The 17892-nt window shown below is 45.1% G+C and overlaps 2 protein-coding genes across 2 annotated transcripts in view; one reads left to right on the forward strand and one right to left on the reverse strand.

Annotated features, from left to right (window-relative positions):
- LOC117891269 overlaps window positions 1-3071 on the forward strand; it is a 53956-nt gene extending 50885 nt beyond the window's left edge. The window contains 1 exon segment of the mRNA XM_034796643.1: window positions 10-3071. Coding sequence (XP_034652534.1) covers window positions 10-2619 — 2610 coding nt within the window. The 3' untranslated portion in view covers window positions 2620-3071.
- Window positions 3072-6467: 3396 nt separating this feature from the next.
- LOC117890688 lies at window positions 6468-16787 on the reverse strand. Its single transcript, XM_034795675.1, has 5 exons — window positions 16246-16787; window positions 10105-10493; window positions 7873-8093; window positions 7237-7799; window positions 6468-7175 (listed from the first exon to the last, which is right to left on the reverse strand). The coding sequence occupies exons 1-5, from the start codon at window positions 16394-16396 to the stop codon at window positions 6838-6840; spliced, it is 1662 nt and encodes a 553-aa protein (XP_034651566.1). The 5' UTR covers window positions 16397-16787; the 3' UTR covers window positions 6468-6837.
- Window positions 16788-17892: the final 1105 nt, after the last annotated feature.

The raw sequence follows: 17892 nt of genomic DNA on the forward strand, positions 1-17892 counted from the left end.
TTTAATCAGATAGGCGATGAGGTCAATGGTATGTGCATGGTGCGCTCAGCCGACAGCCGCCAGGGCTACTGTCCGGTCAAGTATCTGCAGGAGGTGTGACAGCCAGAAGAGCCAGAAGATGAGCCGCCTTCTGATGAGCGGAGTAGGCCGCAGAAGTCAGCAATGCAAACGTCGTCGTCGTCGTCGAGGACAACGGAGAAGACCAAGCGTAGAATTAGAATCGTAGTTAACGATAATAGCAGCTTAGCCGGAAGTAGTGTCGCACCTGCACCACCACACACCACCCACTCAAATCACCAAATTCCAAGGGAAGCTGAGGCCGAGACGAAGCGACTGAACATCGACTATGGCGACGAGAGCAGTGCCGATTGGGAAAAGGACAAGGACGTACTCATTCTCTCCGGACGACGGAACAAGAACGACAAGAATTGGGAGAACTGGGAACGGATTCGCGAGCATAAGCTGGAGAAGATGAAGAACATATGCTTCGAGAGCTACCGCCAGTCGAAGCGGGACAAGCTGCTACAGGCCAAGCCAAGACCAAAGCAGCTCGACACCACCTGGTACACGGACAACATATACTCCAATCGCTCGGACGACATGGATGAGGACTATGTCCCCGAGTGCATCAAGTACGGCCCTTACCGCACTCTTCGCGACATTAACGAGCTCGACGAGAAGTATCCGGAGGAGGCAGGCGTCAATCGCGAGCGGCGCGGAGAGGGCGAGGGCTCCCCAGGATACGGCTTGCACCGATCCAAGAGCTGCAAGGAGTTCCAGTACCCAAAATCGCAGAGCTGGTGCTTCGAGGGCAACGTCTTTGAGGGTGGCGGCGGCGTGGCCAGTGGAAGTGCGAGTGTGAGTGTGAGTGGCGCTGCTGCTCCGGCCACCACCTCCATACTGAAAAACCGATCAGGAGTGCCCAAGTCCTACTCATTCAGTGCCAGCACCAAGACAATGCCCTTCGACATCATCGACTACGAGCTTCCCCCAGCCTCAAACACGCGGCGAGAGAAGCGCGAAGCCTACAGGCGCAACATGAACATGCTCTACAGCAACAGCCTGGACGAGCGAAGCCTGGCACACAGGTGTTGCGCTCGGGACCAGTGCACCAGCGCTAGGTGCCTGCTGGACGAGATCTATCCGGTATCAGGGGTGGGGGTAGCACCCGCCCTGGTGACAGCCAGATCACGGGGTCGCGCCCCATCGCAGCAGTTGCTCGCTGGCAGCAACAGGAATCTGAGTCTGAATGCAGCGGAATGGCTATTCGAGGAGCGGGCAGAGGCCGATCACCGGGCGGGGCGGGGTCCGCGGACGCCGGCCCCCACGGTGATCTGTTGCTGCGCTGCAGACGACTGTTGCTGCCACCGGCAAGCACAGGCCCATCATGTGGTGGTTCGACCACGGTCGCGTGTCCACTGCCCCGGCCACCATCCGGCGGCCGAGGAGGAGGAGCACATGCACTGCCGGTACGACACCGATCTGGAACACTTCATACGAGCGGAGCGCGAGCGCCTGCTGCTGCAGGACAAGTTCCTGGACGAGGACGAGCGCTATATGGCCGCAGCACCTGCTCCGCGCAGCCCAGTGCGTCGGTACCCCAACTACCAGCGACCCACACGCAGCAAATCGTTGCTGGAAATGGAGCCATCCAACCTGTTTCATGACGACGACACTTGCTCGGACACAACCGAAATCGATCTGGAGGACTTCAACATCGATCTGGAGAAGTACTGGGAGCAGCTTGACAAGCCGCCCAGTCCCATCAACATGGACATGCGGCGCAACATGCAGAGCAGCCTCAAGGTGAAGAACGTCAATGTGAGGTGCTACAACAACGGACAGCCCATCGACCTTCATGACCGGGAGCACGAGCGCCTGATGATCAAGAAGTCGCTGCTCGAGGGCATGCCCTCGCCACCGCAGCTGGACTCCAGTGAGTCGTCCAACAATGCTGGATATCCTTTTTTTGAGAACGGAGCCGACAGCCCCTCCTTCCATCACATCTCTGGAGCGGGTCCTGCGCCCACCTATGGGCATGCGGCAGGCTATGGGCACAAGATTTATCCGACTGCGGACATCCTGCCCTCGTACCAGTACAATAACTTTTACCCCGAGCACAGTCACCCGACTGTGGGCAACGTGCTCACCCAGCAGCCCACAGCCGGCATCCACCATGCCTCCGCCGGCGGCCACTCTGCCCTAAGTCTGATCAACAACATCTTCTCCATCTACAAGCCGAACAAGTACTCGCCGGAGAACTGCCAGATGAACTATGAGAGCAAGCCGGAGCCGTGCAAGAAGATGAACGTGCCCAGCACCCGACGACCCCTTGGAGCGGCGGCACATCACCATCCACACCCTCACGAGTACATGCACTCGTCGATGAAGCGGCCCCTGCTGGTGAGTGCCGACCAGCCCCACTTCAAGATTATCCCCGAGAAGACTGGCCTCAAGATATCCCCTCTGCTTAGCTACGACGAGTATGGCGGAGGTGGATGTGGGGGCGCAAGCATCGACAAGTCGCATCATAGACTGAGCAGCACGGCACGGCCTCTGATGCTTCCGCACTGATGGTGCTGGACCTTTCCGTGGTATGGTAATGGCAACTATTGTTAGATATGCTCCCAGCGACTGCCAGAACAACTCTGCAGAAATCCAAAAGACTCTAGAGCAGTGGAACGCAATCCAAACGCACATGTCCTGAGCCCTGCCTGCCCCCAACATTTCCACTCCATCCACATTCCAGCTGGCTGGGGCGCGGTCTCAGGGCACTCAACCAACACCACCACTCGTCGTCGTTGTCGTCGTTGGTCCTCGTCCTCGTCGCCTTCGTTCATCCGCCCGCACAGTTTGCTTTTGGTTCAGCAATGGGAGCAGGGACATTGTTCCATTGATTGATTCATCGCTGTCGCAGCAACTGGCACTCCAGCAATCCAGGAAAATCCAGGAGCAACAACTTCAGCCATACCATTGGAAAAGAGCACAACAACAAACTACAAGAAATACTATAACATGACCAAGAACTTAGTCAAAAGAATGTCGAATCATGAAGATGTAAAGATCGAAAGGTAAAGGTTAAGGTGAAGGCAGGTTAGGTATCGAAAGAATTTGTTCGACAGATCAAATGAATGAATGAATCCTCTTCTCCCCTGAAACGGCCACTCATTCGAGCAGAACACACAGACACACATCGTATATACACATGTACAATCAATGTGCTTTTAATTGGATTAAAAACGCTAGAGAAATCGCAGCATAAACCGCAGTATATACAATACATATGAATGTAGTTCATACAGATACACTAATTTTTCGAGCAACTTTTAAGCAATCAGCAGCGTATTCTCAATTGCAAAGAGCAAGGAAGAATACACACATGCATATTTAAGGCAGATAAGATAAAGACACACTTGTGTGCATAGGCTAAGTTTATAAGTTAATATCGTGTTTCATATCCAAGTATGAGAAACTATGGTATGCCCCGCTGTTAATCTGTAGCAGTTAAGCCGATTTTATTAGTACTGAAGCTTCGAAAGAACATTTACCTAATGATCGCTCTTAATAGGGATACTTTTTGGCCTCGATATTGAGATAATTTTTGGAATACGATACGATACGAAATGACAGAAGGGAGGCAGATGATGTGTACTAGGGAAAACCGTTTTTATTGTCACGAAATTTTTTCTATTTTTTATACCAGACAACTTTGAAGCAACTAAACGGACGGAGGGAGTCCATAAAATCGATAGGATTGATAAGGATAGAAGCTTTTCGCTACATAGATTGCAGCTACTAGATGGGATTATACAAAGGACATATGTACATGCATACATATGTATTTACATATGTACATGTATACATACATACATATGTAAGAATGTATGTATGTACATACGTGTGGAAAGTGTATGGCTTCGACCCGATAAAAGCGCTTTTATAAACTAACTAGATTTGTATATTAATGTGAAACATTGAATATGATAAATATGAATTGTACTTTTATGATGTATGCGTATCCACTGGCCTTATTTATTCAGAAGTAAGCAAACCATGAGCTGAACTCACACACAAACAAGTCGAAACTCGATCGCACCGAGATCACAGATACACATCCACACCCACACAACACACTAAACTACAAACGAAAACAAGCAACCAAATTGAAAATTAGAATTGAAATTTTCAGCAAGTAATATTCTTAAGGCTTCGCGTCGATTTTGTTAATTGTTTTTTGGCGTCCAATTTTAAATGATAGTTAACTAGTGTAGGACTCAAGACGAACTATCGAGTATTTGTAGCTGTAAGCAAACTAAAACAGAAACCAAAAGCAAAGCAGAACCTTCAAAGAATATTAAATTCTAAGCGGAAGGAGAATCCTTCGGACCCGTCGAAGATGCAGACGATTTTGAATTTGAATTTATTTTTAATGTCTTTTGAATACAAGCTAAACCAACCACAGGACGTTTCATCGGAGATCGTTTTTTATCTATGTATCAAACGTGTTCTTGAACCACATACCACATACCAATTACAACAACTAATTGCTAAGTGTTCCCCTTTGGCGTATGAGTTAGATGTAAGAGATTAAGTAAGCTACGAGAGAGAAGGGATCCGAAACTCATTCAAGCACAAAAATCGTCTTACAAATCTTGAATGTACTTTTGGATTGGCACGCCCAGACGAGCGAGCAAATGATCACTTTTAGTAAAGGAAAATTGTTGTCAAGTGGCGACCGTGTCCCTAGCCTCACGCTTACAGTGAAGGGACACAGACACAGAGACAGAGACAGAGACGAAAGGAGTCAGAAGAACACGGGGGAATCTGCACAACTTATAAGAAAATATCCATAAACTGCACCCAATTAATTATACAATATACATACATATATATCGAGTATCAAGTATTTATGAACACGTCTAGCCACTAAGGAAGAATTGTAAAATGAATGGAATCGATGAACACGAAAACGCCCAAATCTTATGAGTATGTAAGTAGAACCGGAAACTAGAATTCAAACAGGATAACCGATGGCTCTGAGACACGAGCTACGAGCATCCAAACTGCTGAAATTGGCACTTAAGTATACATGTAGAACATACATACATACATACACACAACAGGATAGTACGCCTACGTACGTAGTAGAACTTTCGAGTAAACTAAACCAAACTTGCAACAGTAGTGCGACTTTTTGCCAATTTACTCTACCGGAGAGCCCATTGAAGGGATTGGTTTTCTTTTTTTGGAAAAACTGCTTCACGTTTTTAGTGTGTAAACTTGGTTTTAGATATAGGCGATTATACGATTACCAATACTATTCAGCGTGTCGCAGGGAGCCGCTTCAACAAGCGATGGTTCTCACTCTCCTCCCTATTAGATGGGGTGTTGCCTGCGGACCCATGCTCTCCCTGAGACACATTCATAGACATAGACAAATGGGTAGCTAGCGGAAAATACATACAAGCAAACAATACGAGTATCTAGAGAAAACAAATATCAGAGTGGAGTGGGTATTAATCAGAGCAACATAAGAATATCGGTAAAAATAATAGTTAAACGAAAACGGTAGATAAACTCAACTCATTTAGCACTTGCAATTAAATGTGACAAACCACACCTTCCCCAATCTTCCCCTGAACTGCGACCTCCCTGAAATGCAAATAAAACAGATGTTTATTCGATGTACAAAAAAAACCCCCACTGACTAAGTTTATTAGCTTCTTCCGGGGCCAGAACGTATTCTTGTGTACTGGGAATGTCCCTCCAACCACAGATATAAAAGTAAGTATAGAAATAAAAATATACATATTTATGTATGTATGTACATACGTCGAGGTATACTTAATTGTTATCTTATTTTAATGATAAAACCAAATATAAAACAAATAAATTTCTATATCTACATATTTAGGTATCTGTGGATTTCTCCATTTGTCATATTGTTTGTTTATCATTTGTCCTTTTGAAGAAGGAGGGGAAGGAGCCCGTGCGTATGGTTTTAGTAGAATTTTGTTAGCCAATTGAAAGAGAAAATTCAGTTCCTCCGTCAACCAGTATTGCTAGTCAGCGTAAGTCCAGCTCCAGTTGCTAAAGTTGATCAATTTTTATATAAAGAAATACGTCTAATTTTAGGTTGCCGAACTGTCAGTTCAATCTCACGTTAAAATGTTCATACCTACATATGTTACGTGTGTATCTTGAACTTTCTTAGCATACTTTTAGGTGTAAATGTCGTGTAGGGCGCATGTAAGAATTAAGTAAAAATTACATTTTTGGCGCGTCTGCGAAAATATCGTTATTTGCATAAAAACAATTTTATCCATATTCTGATAACGGCGAACTTGTTTACTGCCCAATTTCTATAGCCATTTGTGGATTAATGGGTATGTATGTACATATGTTTATATGTTTGAATACATCAAATGCTACTAAATGTTGAGGTCAGCTAGAATTAAAAACGTAGAATTACGAGTACTTAAACACATTTCTTTCTTTATTCAGTTTTAAATTTATATCACATTAAATTTTAAATTAACAGAAATACAAAAGTCAAGCGATTCGTCAGTTGCTGCTGCTGCGGCAGCTTTACAATTACATATATGTCTTCAATTATGGGAAACTAGTGGGTCTGTCAACAGCCTTTAGGGACTTTGACAGACACGGGACAGATGCAGGACGGTTGGGGTTAGCATAGTCAAACATTCAACATCGAGTTACACTTAGATCTATCACTAAATTGGTTTTAACCTAATTGCATCAGAGTCAGTCAGAGAGATGTTGGGTACCTAATCTATGGTTATTACAGGTGCGAAACCTTCTTGTCAGATTTACGATCTAGTTTGTTGGCTGTTCCTCCTGCTGCGTCTGCTGCTGCTGCTGCTGATGCTGAGCATCGCCTGGTGACGCACCAGTTACAGCAGCTGTTGCCGCTGCTGCGGATCCTGTTGTTGTGTGGCTGGTGCTAGCAGCTCCTGCATCCAGGTCGAGCGTAGTGCTGCTGGCAGCCTTCTGATTGGGAAAGAGCACCGAGTATGCCGGAGGCGGATCGAGCTCCTCATAGTTGGGCGGCGATGCGGCGTTGAGCTGATCCAGGCCACCGCCTCCTCCTCCGCCATTGGCAGCGGCCAGCGCCGCCTCCCTCTCATTGTTAACCGCGTGCTGTGATGCGGAGGCTGCAAGAGAAGGAATGGATTAAAGTCAGAAAAAGTCACAATATGGTGCAATTTAACGTACCCCAGAGGCCGCAGATGAGCAGGGCTCCGCCGCAGAGGAGCATTCCCAGCATTAGGTAGCCCCAAGGCCCGTATTTCGAAAGGTCCGAGTGGAGGCCCGATCGGGTTGAGTTGCGGCGGGTGAAGCCACTGCCAGCTCCTGTTCCCGCACCCGCTCCCAACTCTGTTGTGTCGTTTTCCGACTTTCCCTGCCCCTCCAAAAGGTTGGGCCCTATGGAGTTGGGAGAACCATCGCCTCCCGGCTTCTTCATGTCTTTGGTGTGGACTTTTCTCAGCGTTGTCGTGGTTGTGGTTGACGTTGAGTTATCCAGGCCGACAGATCCGTTGAGGGGCAGATCCTCGGGCGCCATTGGGGAATCATAGGCGAACAGATTGCGGAATACTTCTAGGGCAAACTGCTCGAAAAGGTCCGACTCACGGCCCGCAGGCAGATTGCCGGCACCAGGTCGACGCTGCTTGAGGCACATCTCGTAGTCCTCATCGCTGTCGTACTCATTGCTGTAGGGACAGTGGCGGATGCCGTCACAGGCCAGCTCCTTAGAGATGCACAGGATGGGCTCGTCCCTAGAAAGGATACAAATCGAAAATTTTTTACACTCTGGTCAAGCTGAAATCTTGATTTTCTACTATCACTCACCCGATCCTCAGGCACTGATGCTTGCTCGCATCCTTGCACTGCTCTCCCTTGCCCAGCACTGTGACCATTAGCTTCGACCTCAGCGCGTGCAGGCCGTGCTCCCAAACGATCCTCACCCGCCCGTGAAAGAGCCGCACGGGATCCTCCATCTCCGAGGCTGTGTCCTCCAGCTGACATGGGTCGACGCGCCACTGGGCCGTGTGGGGATCCAGCGAGCTGAACTGTGGAGGCAAATAGATTTATCCAATTATTGGAAGCTGGCTAAAAGCGTGGGACAAATGCGTATGAGTTCTCCTGATGGCATCCCATGCTGAATATTTGCCGCCAATGTGCGACCTAGCAGTTTACACGATCGAAATGCTAAAAGTCTCGCCTCTCAGAAACCGCCCCCACGGACACCGCCCCTATAGGCTGACGTGATAGCACTTCTAAAATCCTACAAAACGATCCGCGATCAAAACTGCGATTCCACATCGGAGGCAAACACACACGCGCTCACACACATAATGCAAAATTAAATATTTACGCTGGAAAAATACAAAACAAAAAGCTGTTAAGCCTCCGCCAGATACACATATAATATATGTATATGTATTTATATGCATACTATACGCGATCTACGAAATGCCTGAGAATCATATGGGTATAAAAATACATCCAATAATATCTGCTTCTGGCTGGTGGCGCTGGCGCTGTCGTTGTCGCTGTCGCTGTGGCGTCACGTGCAGAGCCAACAATCGGAATGGAATGATATGGCGCACACAAAGAGATGTGGAAGCTACGAGTCGACTGAGCTGGCTTTCTGTCCAGGTTCAATAACTGTGAAACAGCTTGGCGATCAGTCGCCTGGCAATTTCAGTAAACAGCAAACTGCAATTAAACCTGTTCTAAAGAAGTAACAACTAAATACTTTGAGTATGAGCTCGCATTTTCTAGCCTGTTCATGGGGAATATGCTTGCCTAGTGAAGAGCTGCAGTAATGCGTCGCGATGCATCAATTTGCACATTTCGCGGAGGGGGAGCCTCTGACAGAACAAAGAAGATATCTCTACTGGAAATGCAAAAGCGACACACCCCCAGCCCCACCACATCCCAAAAGCTGGCAGCAGCATAGTTTGTTTTTATGGCCAGGCTTGACAGCCATGGCTGTCAGTCAGCCAACCAGCCAGTACGCCAGTTGGGCAGTTGGAGTCGGCGGATTTATTGCTAGGGGTCTGAAAGTGTTTCTGCCGGGCTGCGCTCTCTAGCCAAATGAGACAAACGTGTTTCAAATACAAAAACGCCCTGACAAAATGCTTGGAATTGGCGCGCTTATGCAAATATAGCTCATGTGGGTGAGAACCACCACTATGGTCTGCCTATGGGTTCTGTTTCGGATTCAGTTGCTGTTTCAGCGTTTTACTGCGAGATGCGTCGCACTTTTGGCTTTGCAGTGAGTGAAACATTTCCAACTGGCTGAACACGGGCCAAGACCAAAGGGTGACAAACTTTAATGGAAAGTCTCATAAGTCCTAATCGAGAACACCTTGAAAATTTCAACGATTTGTCGACGAATTACGTTCCAGAAAGTGTTTTTCGCTTGCCTCGCGTGAGAGGTTGCCAGTAATTGGAGACAATTTCAGATGGATGTCAAACTGTCTCATCGGAAAGCCACAAAAAAGTAACAATGTCAATGGGAAACCTACCTATACATAGTAGTCATTCCATTCATATGTACATACATACATACATATGTATGTATGTATTCAATATGTAATGATCTCAACAACTTAATCTATTTGACAATGGCGATTGAAATCGGTAATCGCTTTGAAATCCATTTTTATGTTTCATGGAATAAATTTAAAAATCATACCGATGAAGTCATTTGAAATTCAGATTTATTATGTCACTTGCTGTCGATGCACATTCTGAATGGAAAGGGAAGCATTCTTACTAGAGAGAGTTCGTCGCAGTCCGTTGCAGAGTTTGTGACCAAATATCAAGGTTTCATGGTATACATTTTACTGACCATTAAGTGCCTCAGCCCTTATTCTTGAGACTTGAAACATTGTACATATTTAAATGATTCTCACACTTAAGCACTGATGGCTTTGGCGGCGTGTACGCACAGCATCCAAGAGGATGAGCCAGAGGAGAGAAAATAGATCAGTCAGTGAAGAAATGGAAATGGCAATTCCGCACTAATCACCTCAGTGTGCCCATGGTTGGGTTTCAGGTGCGTTTACTTACGATGTTCAGGGGACAGGTGCGTCCCACCCGGGGTGTTGTCAATGGCTTCGTTGTGTTGAGGCGGTCCGTCAGCGTGGACATTTCCGTCAGACCACTTGTCTTGGGTATCCGTTGGGGTTTCGCTGTACTGCTAGCAGCTGGCATGATGCTCGACGATGGAGCACTCCCACTGTCCGGCTGAGTGTGCCGTAGCTTGGGCAGAATGAGGCGCACTATGAAGCCGTACGTTGGCGGGGCACTCAGTATGCGGGAGCAGGAGGGGTGCTCGGCGCCATAGGAGCCCGGCTTCAGTTCGATGATGAGACTAGATTCCTTGCCATCGCTTTCGATGAAGTGTTCCTGCTGGGCGCTGCACAGCGGCTTGAATGTTGGGTGCGATAGCAGATCGCCTGAAATGTAGAGAGCTGAGATGAGTCTCTTTTTCTTTTTTTGGTAAATGGAAAAGACGCCTTGATCGCGAATTTACAATAGACTGTTAATTCCTAGAGCATACATATACACACATGTATGGCTGGGATGTAGGGGGGCTGTCGGGGGAACATTTTTTCATTTGCATGCAACAGCATAACGAAAGCGATAGAAAAAACCGCTTCGAATGCAGATATCAGCCGCGAGCTGCCAATCAATAAATAACTCTCAGATTGACTAAAATATAACCAAATAAAAACTCCATGTGACAGCTCCAAAAATAGACATTTTGTGTGAATTGAAAATGGAACTGAAAATGAATTGTGGTGAAAATGTTTATTATGCTCTCCCTCATTCGCGTTCGAGTATTTTTCTCTTTGATGAAACTAAAATTCAATTAATTTGAATGGATTCTCCTCGTGCACTAATTGAATAACTGCCTTTACCTACTGGAGGCACAGGGCAGGCACGGGTAGAGGTGGAGTGTGTTCGCCTCCTCTGTTCAATTATTTTGCACTCGTATTCGAACTTTGCGACACAAAGGTTAAAGATTCACACAGATACACACACCACGTCCTACGCATACTAAATACCACAATTAATAATACACCATACACCAATCTAAATATATGTACATATGTATACTCGTACAGTGGATAGTGGATATGGTAGGGGCTTTTGATAAACGCGAAATATCTCTCGATTCGTGTAGGAAAACTACTCTAAATACAGACATCTCTGTACAGACGAATGTACATACATACATATGTATGTATGTACATAAGTATGTACGAGTATGTAGACAAGTATTTATGTACATATTCTGGGTCACTGACTGCACCACATTCGTTATTATTATATTATTATTACTGATGTTGATGTTGCTGCAACAGCCTTATTGTTTACTGTTGACTCGCCTCGTTGCCGGGCACTTGTGCCATACACTGGCACCCAGCATATTGCAAACCATTAAAAATTGGACGAGAGCTCGAGTTAGTATTTGCGACTGCCCATGGAAAAACAATTTGCATTTGCTGCATCCACCAACACACCGTCCGCGTGTGTGTGCAAGTGTGCAATTTCCCTGCTAATTCCCATTCCGAACTTGACATTAATATTCAAGTGGTGCCCCTGCCCTGCACGTGCGGAAGGCGATTCAATGCTTCATCAGCATTTAACGGAGAAAACCGAAAAAGCACTGCAAATAATTATAGTATTTCCACAAACTTAAATGCCAATTGTAGTTAATTTGAGTCGAAAATCAAGAAGAGATCCCTAACACATTAACAGATTCGGTTCACGAATATACAAGAACGTACATACAAATGTACATACTTACATATACATTTTACATACTATGTATATGTACACTTGTAAATGCTTTATTCTTTTCAGAGAGAAATTGGAAAGCAATAACGAATGAAATAAAAGGGAGAAGCATTGATAAGATGTTTCTTTATGATGGAACTCTTTCAATTTCAAAATAGGGATTAGAGCTGCTCTTTCCTAGGGCACTCATCGTCGCCCACACAATTAGTCGCAATTGTTATACATAGAGACCAGATGACATTGGCATCACTAAACGAACGCAGAACACTGCGTCTCATACAGCTAAGAAATTATTAAGGTTTGTTTGACGGCTAAGAGAGAGCTGCAAAACGTAATCTCCCACTGAGCGCCTCTGCTAAAAAACAGCACAAGCACTCGCGCATCCCATATACATACATATGTATGTACAGACATATATACATATGTACATATGTGCATATCTAAAAACTTAACAGAAGTATGCGAGTATAGGATGAGTTTACAAGTTCAATTAATGTTGCTGGTTCCGTGCGGATGAGGAGTAAAGCAGCTAGGCATTAGGGCTAATACGAAATGGCACTGGTAAATGGATTGGTTGAGGGATCACTCTGCTAACAAGGTAGTCAAGCAAGCGAGGAAAGGGCCCATCGTTTCACTTATATTTTTCACAAAATATGCCGTTAATAATTTGTCTACGTTTTCAGAGCAGAACAGAATAATTTTTTGGGAAAGCAGAATGAATGAAGAGCGATTTGTTGAGTGCTTTTCTAGGGAAAGTCAGAGTCAGAGCAGCGACTGGGAAATATCTTTGATCTTGGCCATGCCAAGCCCAGAGCTAGATCAAACCAGACACAAGCCTCGAGCATTACGTGTTGGGCAAGGTCAGGCTAAAGACTTGGACTTGATTGCACAGATAAACATAAACATCAGCTTATGCCAACATACAGATACAGATACTCGCACAGATAGAAAACAATTTAGAGAAAATTGTTGTACGACCAAAATTGTTGCTGCCAGTTGTGTATCTTTGGCAGCTGTGTGAGTTCATGCGAGTGCGAGAGTGCTGGCTAGTATCTGTGTGTAGGTCAAGCAGCAGCCATTTCAATTTGAAAAGGGCGCATTAAAATGCGTAGTCAATGCCGATCCACATGATGATATACTCGCCTAAACATGAACAATGACATATGTACATACATAGTATGTATGCACATGGCTCTGGAGTCGCTGGCTCGGTCCACGCTGAGTGGGCCAGTTTTCAGTTGTTGTTTAGATTCAGATTTTGATTTAGAAAAAAAGGGAACTTGGCTAAGAGCAAACTGCAACTTGCTCGTGCAGAGATTGTCAAGCGTTTGAGGCTGTTTTTTTTTGTGTCGAGTGGCAACTGGGCATAATAAATTCTGTGGCTGCCACGCGAGGCGGACGCGTGTTGCATGCTGGATGGATGCTGGATCCTCTGCTCACTCATCATAATTACGCCTGGCTGGCTACAGAAGGCAGAACACGGGAGGGAATGATGGCTCTGCAGTACAGCGCAGTGCAGTGGGAGAACGATGGAAAGACACTCGAAAAAAAAAAGTTGTTGTTAAAAATTACACAACTCTGGCCCACACGGACACACACCGGCGCACACATTCATAGAGGCAATGGGAATGCCACTCGACGCACAAACAGAAACAAACAAAAACAGTCTACAAGTGCAGTTCGTAATGCTCTTCTTCCTCGAGGGGTGGGAAGGTTACCAAAAACTTTCCATCAGGTTTGCCACACTCATCAGAATCAAGGAAGGGAAGCACACGAATTGCTGGAATTGGTTTCATATTTCCAGTTATGAAATAATATCATATAAATTGTACGCCTAATATTTGTTATTTGTTTTTATTTTTGTTGAATTTATTATAGTTAAGACTATTGTTGGCCAGAATTTCTTTCAGATTTCCCATTTTTAGGTACCAAGACTTAGGGAATATGATCTTCGACTCTTCTGGTGAAATTTATTCCGTCTGCCTTCTATTTTTTTGTTTGTTTTTTTGTTCGTAAAACTGCAAAAATTGGGTCAACTATCAAAGTCAGAATGGCAAGGGTTAAGTGCTTGTCCCACTGTCTGTGTCTCTATTTCTGCCCTTGCACCTTTCTCCGCTCCCGCAAGACCTCTCTGCCCAAAACCTCTAACCCTCCCTTCGCATCATCGACTCTAGCTTTGGACCGAGCGCCACAATTCCCGCTGGCCAATTTTCCTAATAGGTCAGCGACTGTGTCAGCATGTTGTTGCTCTTGTTGTCAGTGTTGCTGTTGCTGTTGTCGCTGTCATTTTCTGTTTGCTCAGCAAAAGAACATCCAAATAAATAAATGGTAGAAAAACAAGAATCGAGGAAACGTTGGAGGCACAGAACTTGGCAGTTGTTGATACTGCCACTGATGCGCTTCTGTTGCATGCAACACTTTTGCAGAGCTAACGGCAATTGTTGCTGCTTAGCTGGCCAAGCAGTTAGTGGAGAAGCCAGTCGAACAGCCAGTCGTCTAATGGCAGAAAACGTAAATTAAAGCAGCCATTTTGCCACTTTTATAAAAAGAAGTACGGGAATTATTGGAAAGGGAAAAATGGACAAAAAATCAAGGAAAATAGCTCACAGCGTCAGCTTTTCTGGACAATTTGCATTTTAATTACGCCTTTGCAAATGCTTCTACCCATCTTCATCTTTATCTTTGGACTTGCCTCTCTTTTTGCTTGAACAACTTTGAATTCCCAATTGAATTGGAAAATCCAGTGGGCGTTTCATGTGGAAGTGAGGAGATTGTAGAAAGCCACATAATTGAACCCAGACGACATCGAATTGCATAGCAAAAAGGTTTCGGACACCGCAGCGCGAACAACTAAAATAAAATGAAAAACTTGACTTGGGGGAAACAGAACCTCAACACATGGCTGCTGGCTGGCTGCTGGCAACATATGTTAATTCTATTTGATATTCACAACAACAAAATTTATAACTACTCGGAGCTGGAAACCAGTTTGCATACGTGAGTATATAAGCCATTCATGCATATGTACATATGTATGTACATCTCTACATTTGAATACTTATAGATGGTTAAATAAAGCTTCTTGTCTCTGGGTGGATTGGGTTTGTTGTGCTTGCCAAAAAAATACGAAGAGAATTTGAATAAAATGGTAAGCCAAATCATACTCCTATACTTATGTACACACATATGTACATACATACATATGTATGAAAGTAGTTTTTATCTCAACTGTAAACATCATTTAGTAGATCAAGATTCCGATTCCCATTCGAATGCTGCGCACTTTGACGCTAGCTTCCGTTCTTGGGTCTCTGCTCTGTGGAGCACAGAGAAGTCAGACAGAGAATAGAGTTCAACAGAACGCGCTAAACACTGTCCCAGGCTTAATGTAGTTGCAACTGTGCAGATCTGCAGATCTGCGCTGTGTAGTGTGCTGCCATGTAGTGCTGTGTAGCTGTGGCTCGCCACTCTGAGTCTTTGTTCTGCCATCCCATAACTGTATTTCAATGACAATGAGGTCGCGCTCGAGCTTGTCTCGCGGTTCGAGTTGCGTTTTCTGTTTTTCTGTTTTCTGTTTTTCAGTTTATCTGTTTCAAGTTTCACAAAACAAAAATTATTTTCTTTTATCCGTATTACTCGCATTTGTATTCGTTGTTTTCTTTATTTCATGCCGCAATGCTTCCGCGTGTTTTTCTTCTTTTTATTTCTTTCCTCTCGGCCTAGGGCCAGCCATGATTGAAGTCTCAATCGAACAATGGCTTATCAGACGGACGGCTAGGGCTTTGGGAACCTGGAGTCTAGACTAACCTCCTCTAACCAAATGACAAGCAGTCAGTGATAGATTGAGCCAAAACATTATTGTTTATACCAAACCATGTGCACGGGTCGGTCAATTGCGGTTAAGATCGAGTGTTACCAGGCCGAGGCGGCAACCGGTTTGCGAGACAAAAACGACAAAAAATAATGGACGATAAAATTAAAACACACACAACAAATGACAGTGGTTCGCAGCGCATTGTACTCGTACTCGAAAGATTTGTGTTTACGACCGAAGATGGGACGTTAGAGGAGATTAGTAGAGGGACGGGTTAATTCATGGGAGAAATGAAAGTCGCCCAGTGGCTCCTTAAAAATTGGTACTTCATATAGGAGATTTGCCAATTTGGAGCTGCAGAAATTTGTGTTCGTGCTTCTTTGCTTCCTCTTACACGAACCAGTAATTTCGTCCAACATTTGCACACAATGAAGAAGGTGCGGAGAAAGAGAGATGAAGAGATGGATTTTTGCACATACATACGTTTGTATGTATGCACATACATATTTATAGATATGTAAACGAAACGTATACATAGATAGAGACCCGATTAAAATAAAAACCGTTTCCCAGACACGCTTCCTACTAACCAAAGGAGACCGCTGCGCTCTGGACGATGGCGGCGCTGGCGGCCAGCAGCGTAATCAACGCCCACGCGCTGTAAATGTGCAGAATCCGATGGCTGCCTGCGCCGGCGCCACAGCTGGCGCAGATGGACGACGCGACAGCAGCAGACGCCATTTTTTCTCGGCGCAAGTGTGGGATGGGACGCGGCTATTACGGTTAGGTTTCGTATTAAAACGGCTCTAAAGTGCCGTTGGTCGTCGCTTGGTTTTCGCTCTTGTATTGGATTTCACTCGGGAGGGGCCACAAAAGCACTGTTTCACTGCGATTCACTGGGATAGATAGTTGCACAACAGCTATTGGAAAAACATTCACGAATATTCATTTGCTGCCTTTTTAAGTGGTTTTAGTGGACTGGGGAGGCGGTTCGTTCACTCGCGCGCCCTTTTTGAAACTGAGCCAGGCTCTCTGCGCCACCATCGACAACGACACGACTGGGGCCGAAAACTTCAACTGGCTGCTGCACTTGAACTGATCACTTCGACTGATGAAACCGTAGTGAGCGCAGCTTTGAGCTTGGCGCTCGGCGCAGCCGCGCCGCGACCGCTCCAAGGTGCATGAACATAAGGTGACCATTTTTCGTTCACTCTCTCTTGAACCAGTTGTGTCCAAATCACGTAAAAACGGTTATGTTGAACAATGTGTTAATCCGAGTACATTTGTATGTACTATGTACATACATACATATGTATGTATGTATAAGCCAACATACATTAGAAACGTAAAATTTAAATTTAAAGATAAGCTCAACTCGAGTAAATGGGCCACTATCAAAAGAGCGCTCGTTCAATGCCTCACCTTACACAACTACATATGTGGGTACAAATGTACATATGTATGTATGTACATGTGATCAAAGAGTGTCGACTTAGCGTGTCGCGCTCTTAAATAACTTATCATCTTCTACCTACCAATCACAAAAAAAGAGCTCGAAACAACTGTAACACTGCAAGTCAACCAACAAAGCAGAAACGGAGATAGTCAGGGGAAGCGAAGCAACTAAGTAAAAGAGAAATCGAAATCTTGAGCACGAAAATAGTGTCCTCCCCCGCCACCCCCGACCAACAACATCAAGCAACAGCAATCAGTGCAACAACAGTGTTCTGACTCATGGAGCTTACGGGCGTCAAACGGATTTTTGCATTCTGTTTTCTTTCTGTAATTTTTCTGCGTGCGCTCTCTGGGTTTTGGGGTTCGGTCTGGTCTGGGGCTCTGTAACCCAATTTTGAAACGAGTCAAGTCGAGAGGCGGGAAGAAGGTCGTCAGCAGAGTGTGGGAAGACAGAATACGAAAATTACAGCAAAAGACCAAACGTCTTTCGGTAGAACAAAAATCGAAAAAAGTTCAAACAACATATGTATGTACATACATACAAACATACTTACATATGTATGTATGTACATACATACATATGTCAGACGCGATGAGAGCAAGAAGTAAATCTGCATACAAGAGAGATGCATGCAATCTGTATTCCTCACATACATGCCTACGTACAAACATATTCACATATGTACATACATACATACATAGCAGAGAAGAACAAATTTGAGTTTACCTTAAGCCTGCGTGGTGACAGGGATTCGTTTCCAAGGCTAACTGAATCAGAAAGT

This window comes from Drosophila subobscura, chromosome E (assembly GCF_008121235.1).
Source record: "Drosophila subobscura isolate 14011-0131.10 chromosome E, UCBerk_Dsub_1.0, whole genome shotgun sequence".
Lineage (NCBI taxonomy): Eukaryota > Metazoa > Arthropoda > Insecta > Diptera > Drosophilidae > Drosophila > Drosophila subobscura.